Source organism: Lacerta agilis, chromosome 5 (genome assembly GCF_009819535.1).
Source record: "Lacerta agilis isolate rLacAgi1 chromosome 5, rLacAgi1.pri, whole genome shotgun sequence".
Taxonomy (NCBI): domain Eukaryota; kingdom Metazoa; phylum Chordata; class Lepidosauria; order Squamata; family Lacertidae; genus Lacerta; species Lacerta agilis.
The window spans coordinates 9,381,232-9,388,690 of NC_046316.1; the positions used below are offsets into that span (position 1 = coordinate 9,381,232).

General features: G+C 47.2%; 1 protein-coding gene across 1 annotated transcript; it reads left to right on the forward strand.

Moving 5' to 3' along the window:
- The first annotated feature begins 380 nt into the window (after window positions 1–380).
- ZNF488 (zinc finger protein 488) lies at window positions 381–7,219 on the forward strand. The gene is made up of 3 exons (XM_033148084.1): window positions 381–600; window positions 2,495–2,726; window positions 6,072–7,219. The coding sequence occupies exons 1-3, from the start codon at window positions 385–387 to the stop codon at window positions 7,214–7,216; spliced, it is 1,593 nt and encodes a 530-aa protein (XP_033003975.1). The 5' UTR covers window positions 381–384; the 3' UTR covers window positions 7,217–7,219.
- Window positions 7,220–7,459: the final 240 nt, after the last annotated feature.

A 7,459-nucleotide genomic window follows, 5' to 3' on the forward strand; every position in this document is an offset into this window, starting at 1 on the left:
ATAAAAGGACTGGGGCACTTTACCTGTATTCTTGCTCCAAAATGGCAACTAGACTTAACATTTTGGCGACTGCAACCTTTGTTTAAGGAACCATTTGGCACCTAGCTTATATATCAGTGCTTCTAACACAGCCCCCAACACTTATTCCTGATCAAATTACCGGTAGCAGCCCCCATGTAGCTGCTCTGGAAGCAAACCAAATATGGAAGCAGCAGAAGTGGGGTATCCTGATCACAAACATATTGAGCCACGTGTCGTCTAGCTCATAAGAAACATAGTCAGACTTGCAATTAAAACCCCGTGGGTGACAAAAGTGTACACAGTGGGCCTTCCTCTACCTATTCTCCGTAGACACTTTAATTCTTTGCCCCTTACAGGTTTGCAATGGAACTTACACTTTTAACAAAAGAATTCAGGACGAGTGATAACAGACTTCTGCCGCAGCATTTCCCAGACGTCTTAGCAACTGTTCACACCACTCAAGAAATTCCAGAGGAGACTATTTTGGGGCCGTGCCTGCTGCACGATGCGCAGTTGGACACGGTGGCTTTTATTGCGCTCAAGTGCTCAGAGAAAAGAAACATCCATTATGTAATCAAGGTAAGAAGCTGTTCAGAAGAGTCCCTTTGCACGACTCCAGAAAGTGATTCTGAAACGAAGCCAGCTAGCTTTTGATAGGCACTCTAATCCTAATTGTGAGCTAATGTAATGAGAATGGTTATTGTGATATTTGCAGTCATTCGGATCATTTCCCAAGGGGCCCAGGCACACAGGATTTTCTGTACTATTGAGATTTAAGGCCAAACAGTGAATTTAAGTTTTTATTCTATTGACCCTGACTTACTTACTTAACCAATTATTTATTATCCATTTTTCCAAATTTATAACACATCAGTGTCAAATTAGAACTAATGTAATACAATTTCCCAAAAAATACTGGCTTCCGATCATTGCTTTTGGGGATTTCCCAGCAAGGAATAAGTACAGTCATACCTCAAGTTGCGTCTGCTTCAGGTTACATGTTTTTGTGTTGCGTCCTGCGGCAACCTGGAAGTACCGGAACGGGCCACTTCTGGGTTTCACCACTTGCGCATGTGCAGAAGCACTGAATTTCACTTCGCGCATGCACAGAAGCGCTAAATTGCGCTGTGCACAGACGTGGCGCTTCAGCTTGTGTCAGTTCCGTGTTACGGAGGGGCCTCTGGAACAGATCCCATCCATAACACGAGGTTCCACTGTAGTCCAACAATTTATTTATTTTTGCAAATTCTTGCCATTGTGTCACTGAGCTTTCATAGTAACCCATAATAAAGGCCATAGAAAGATCCAGCAGGTTGACTATGGTGTGAGTGTCCCTGCTGACCTTGAGGTGACGCCACCAACCAAATCAAGAAATGCAGTCCCAGTGTCATCCCAAAGCCTAAACCTAGCACCTTCCTCCCAGAAAGAAGGTAGCTCACTGGAGAATCTACATAGATTTATTTTAGTGGGGCCAACTGGTGAGAGGTCCACCATGAATACCTGAAGGCGGCTGTTGAAGGATGAAGGCAAAGGCAATAATTGTGGGCAACAACCTAATAAAAGGGTGAAATGTCAATTATTTCTGAAGCTTATGTGGAAAGACATGTTCATCACTGTTATGGATGTACAGTGGAACCCTGGGTTACGCACGCGATCCGTTCCGGGTCGCCGTGCATAACGTGGGTGTGTGTATCCTGAACGCACGAAAAAACCCCGAAAACCCGGAAGTAGCGCGATTTGAGTGCTTCTGCGCATGCGCGAAGTGCGCAGAAGCGTTCTGCACATCCGGGGGTCGCACGCGCTCCGGAAACGCTTCTGGGTTGCGTGCGTTCTTAACCCAAAAGTACGCAACACAGAGCGTGCGCAACCCAGGGTATGACTGTATTGTCAGGGGCTGGACTGAGGAGGAATGGTGGGGAGTGCCCTGCACTCTCCTGAACCTTCCTGAGAACAGGAGGACAGTATAGATTTAGAACAATGGTTTGCAGAAGGTCACAGTTCAGAGGCTGCAGTGGGGAGAAGCTGGGAAATATTGGGAGAGCAGCAGGAAGAAGAAGAAGCACCAGGGGAGAGACAGCTGACAGACTTAGTGTCCCCAGAAAGCCTTCCTGACCCCCCCCCCCAGGACCAGGCGTGCCTTCAGAGTAGTACAACAGAAAGCTCAGAGGCAGAAAGCACAGATCAGCCGATGCAGGGATAACGTAAAATAGCAGAGACGGAGGGGATGGGACTTTACTCGGAGCAACGCCATTGTCTTAGGGAGACGCCATTCCTTCCTCTCTCTCTCTGTGAATATTGAATAAATTACTTGGTAAGAACTCCTTTTGTTTATCTACTTCTTGGCTGCCACCATGAGAGGAATCAGATTTCCTGAAGCCTGACATGTATCCATTAATATGGTAGCACTCACTCAAAACTTCTTAAAAACAAAACAAAACAAAAACAGTGAATTTCTCCACTTTTGGCCCTATAGGTAGATGCCACATCCGTGCAGAACCCTGGTGGGTTTCCTTGGATGAGGTTGGTTCAACCAGCGTCCAACAAGAAAGAGCAGAACCTAGAAGCCTACTTAAGGAATAGCCAGCTGTACTATCGCCCTACAAGGAAAATACACCGGAATGAGGAACTCCTGGTTTGGTATGATGAGGAGCTCTCTGGGCTTCTGGGATTCAATGAGATTAAAGCCAGCAGAAGACTCCACAGTGGTGAGTGTAGAAAGCCCATCGTCTGGTTAATGTGCCAAGTGGAATTTTCATTCTCTGGGGAGGGCAAGGCATAATTCTTTTGCTTATCTCCCACCTTGGCTTGCCACTCCCTTGGAGGGCTTGCACGTACAACATTTTGTCTGGTACACCATCCTTCTCTTCCTAAATAGAAAGACGGACACCTTCAGAATCAGTAGAGCCTGGCTTTTATTAGTAGCATCTATTGTATTCGAATTACCTGAAGGAGCGTCTCCACCCCCATCGTCCAGCCCGGACACTGAGGTCCAACTCCAAGGGCCTTCTGGCAGTTCCCTCACTGCGAGAAGTGAGGTTACAAAGAACCAGGCAGAGGGCCTTCTCGGTAGTGGCACCCTCCCATCAGATGTCAAGGAAATAAATAACTATCTGACTTTAGAAGACATTTGAAGGCCGCCCTGTTTAGTGAAGTTTTTAATGGTTGATGTCTTATCGCTTTTTTATTATTATATTCTGTTGGGAGCCACCCAGAGTGGCTGGGGAAACCCAGTCAGATGGGCAGCGTATAAATAATAAATTATTATTATTATTATTATTATTTTATTTTATTTTATTTTATTTTATTTTATTTTATTTTATTTTATTTTATTTTATTTTATTATTTGTATTGCAATTAAACATACTCAAGAAGGCAAGAATGTATTGTAGCAATTTAAGATCAACACATTTATTATGACATAACCCATGGGTAGGCAAACTAAGGCCCAGGGGCCGGATCCCGCCCAATCGCCTTCTCAATCTGGCCCGCAGACGGTTCAGGAATCAGCATGCTTTTACATGAGTCGAATGCGTCCTTTTATTTAAAATTCACCTCTGGGTTATTTGTGTGGCCTGCCTGGTGTTTTTACATGAGTAGAATGTGTGCTTTTATTTAAAATGCATCTCTGGGTTATCTGTGGAGAATAGGAAGGGTCTGAGGGACAGTCTGAGGGACAGTGGACTGGCCCCCTGCTGAAAAAGTTTGCTGACCCCTGACATAACCTAACTAGATTCCACTTCATCAGATGTACTGAAAGAAATGGTCAGATATGTCGCAGAAAAAAAGAGTCTTGCAAATAATTTCCTAGTCCACAACTGCCTACCTATCTTAGCTGGGAAAGCCTTTATCTGAAAATCCAGCTCCTCAGGAGCTCACTCCAGCTATGGAGCGTGTCTTCATGGCTCCCGGGGGCGGGCCCACCAGGGGCAGGGAACTCCAGCCCAGCCCTCGCCGCTGTTGTGACGCCAGCCCTGATCCGCTTTGCGAGGCTGGGATCAAAGGGGGCATGGTTGCTGCATTCTCCTCACGGCCCCCAGAAAAATGTGCCCGGGGCCATCGCCCCGACAGCCAGCCCCCCATGCTACACCCCTGGTTCACTCTGAGGTCTTTCCTAACACTTCCGCTTGTGGGAACTGATATGATAACAAATCATGCAGAGCACCAGTAGAAGAGTTTGGATTTGATATCCCGCTTTATCACTACCCGAAGGAGTCTCAAAGCGGCTAAGATTCTCCTTTCCTCTCCTCACAACAAACACTCAGTGAGGTGAGTGGGGCTGAGAGACTTCAGAGAAGTGTGGCTAGCCCAAGGTCACCCAGAAGCTGCATGTGGAGGAGCGGGGAATCAAACCCGGTTCACCAGATTACGAGACTACCGCTCTTAACCACTACACCACACTGGCAAGAGTTTGGTACCAAACCCACATGCCGAAGAGAATCAGAAGACTAGGGCTCTCCTGTACTCGCCAATTCTCCCCAGCAGATACCCCCAGCCAGGCCATTTCCCCCTGAGTTTGGAGCATAGCTGGGGGATGATCTGCATGTGGAGGAGTGGGGACGCAAACCCGGTTCACCAGATTATGAGTCCACCGCTCTTAATGTAGTGGTGTAGGGACCAGTTCATTATTACTAATGATCCATAGAACTCCTAACCGGGGCAGACTTGGGCATGATGGCGCCTTGAGCTACATCAAAATTTGGCGCGCACACACCAGCCCTCGCACCCTGCCAGGCTTTGGGAAGGGGGCATCAAAGTTAAATATATTTAAACTTGTGTGCAATGGTCCAATGTTTCTTACAAGAATATATCGTTTTTTTTCATGCCACGTTGCTATAAAATATGTTGCTGTTATTCCCGTAGCGGAGAAACAGTGATTCTGCATTGGTTTACATGGTGGAAGATGTTAGACAGATGTCCTAGAAGTAATTTTTCAGGGAGGGTGTTTGAAGAACTGACAAGAGATGAGGTTCTAGGGCTAATTGTCAAATTAAGGATTAATGTCATCCTATCCAGTTGGCATACACCTGAGAGCCCCCTGAGAGAACTCAAGTGTGAAATTGCTCGTCTCCTAACAAAAGGAGCTTGTAACTAAAATTGGCTTTGTTACTAGAGAATTGGAGAGTAACCAAAAAAATGCCAGTTTTTAAAGAAGGATGCAGGAGGAGCGAGGAATTACAAATCCAACATCTGTTCCAAGTACAGTCTTACCTTGGTTTTCAAATGCCTTGGGAGTCGAACGTTTTGGCTTCCAAACGATCGAAAACCGGAAGTGGTTGTTTCTGTTTTCGAACGTTCTCTGGAACCCGAACATCTGACGTGGCTTTTGCAGCTTCTGATTGGCTGCAGAAGCTTCCTGCAGCCAATCGGAAGCCGCGCCTTGGTTCCCGAATGTTTTGGAAGTCGAACGGACCTCCAGAACGGATTCCGTTCGACTTCCAATGTACCACTGTCTATTGGTTGAAAGCATTATTAATAATATTATTAAGCATATACAGATGAAACTCGAAAAATTAGAATATCTTGGAAAAGTTCATTTATGTAAGCAATTGTTTTCATTAGCTACTGGAGTTTAATATATGAGATAGACTCATGACATGCAAAGCGAGATATGTCAAGCCTTTGCTTGTTATGATTGTGATGATTATGGCGTACAGCTGATGAAAACCCCAAAGTTGAGATTGTTAATTTGGGGTTTTCTTCAGCTGTACAGCATAATCATCACAATTATAACAAATAAAGACTTGACATATCTCGCTTTGCATGTCATGAGTCTATTTCATATATTAATTTCACCTTTTAAGTTGAATTACTGAAAGAAATGAACCTTTCCACGAAATTCTAATTTTTCGAGTTTTACCTGTTGAAGAACAAGCCTTGCTGAGGAAGAATCAGCATGCCTCCTGCAACAGAAGTCTTACATTCCCAAACTTTTAGAGTTGTTGAGACTGTCAATAAGCATAGGAATTGGGATAATGAAGCAGATAGGACCTATGATTTAGATGGCCCAACTCTGCAATTCTGTGACTCCTATGACTTTTCTTTCTCCCTAGAGTTGGATTGCCCAAACTGCAAGCAAGTTTTCAAATGGGAGCACCCGTATCTGTCTCACGCCCGCTTCCTCTGCTTCCCAGAGAACAGCGCCCAGCTCTGGAGAAACCTTTCCGCCCCAAAGACGGCGAAAAGCAGGTTGGTAGGACAACCCACAAACTTCCACAGCCTGGCTAGGGACCTGGAGTCCAAAATGGCCGCTTGGAAAGAGGATTCCCACGGGGAGAGGCGGGTGAACTGCGACGACCCGGAGAACGGCCTGAGCCGGAAGGCTGTGTTGTTGGAGAAGACAAACCACTTGCACGAAGGACAGCACAGCGGGGGCAGGGACGAAGGAGTTGCGCAGCAGGTATCAGGGGGACCTTTCTGGAAGCTCGGCGCAGGAAAACAAATGTCCGTTAAGAGGGGTGCTCTCCTGGAGCAGAAGGAGAGTGCGTTCACTGAAGTGAGGCAGATAAAGGACAAGATGAAAATGGAGAAAGCCAAGGTGGTGGAACAAGGAATTGGGGAGTCCCACCCTGGCAGGGACCCTGTTCAGTGTTCACCTGGCAGCGCATTCTCCTTTGTGTGGCCCAACAGAGGTGGCGGGGAGCCAAAGAGTGCTTTCAGCAAGCCAGCTAAATGCCTGATGGACAGGAGGACAGCAGCTGCCCCTCATCCTCTGAGTGACTTAGCAAAAGCACCAGGGGAGTTGTCAGGGGGTGTCAGTGCCGCAGACCTAATGCGTTACAGCGCCCTTCTGGCTTCGAAGTTCCTGGCGAGCGACTTGAACGGCTCCCCGTTGCTGCAGACGGGCCTCGTTCAGCGCAACCCTTATACCTCAGGGCTGTGGCCCAGGCAGATGGAAGAGCAAAGGCAGGCCACGCCCGCCCCGGCCTCGAGCCCCTCGTCCGCTTCCTTGACTCTGTTGCCTCCCACCTTCACCTCCTTCAGCGTCGCGGCCCAAAACTGGTGCGCGAAATGCAACCTCTCCTTCCGCATGACGTCTGACCTGGTGTTCCACATGCGCTGCCACCACAAAAAGGAGGGGGCTTCACCAGAGTCCCCACGCAAGAGGAGGCGGGAGGAGAAGCTGACCTGCCCCGTCTGCCAGGAATATTTTCGGGAACGGCACCATTTATCTCGGCACATGACTTCTCATAATTAGGCCCTCACTCGTACCGTCAAGATGGGTCAGGTGTGTGCATTGGTTGAGCTGTTTCTATTCATTTTCTGCTAGATTCCACCATAATTTTCCAAGAGCCGGGCAATCTGCAGTGGTTTCCGTGTTTTTCAGGTGTGGGGAGGGGGACCATTACTACAGGAGCTCCAGGAAGATATGGAAACTGAGGTCTGTTGATATGCTTCCTGGAAACTGAGGTCTGTTGATATGCTTCCAAGGAAATAAAAG

Bases quoted from the DNA above. Each gene is read 5' to 3' on its own strand.
- ZNF488 (XM_033148084.1), top strand. From the start codon at position 385: ATGGAACTTACACTTTTAACAAAAGAATTCAGGACGAGTGATAACAGA. The intron at 601-2,494 runs GTAAGAAGCTGT...TTGGCCCTATAG, and splicing joins ACATCCATTATGTAATCAAG to GTAGATGCCACATCCGTGCA. The intron at 2,727-6,071 runs GTGAGTGTAGAA...CTTTCTCCCTAG, and splicing joins CAGCAGAAGACTCCACAGTG to AGTTGGATTGCCCAAACTGC.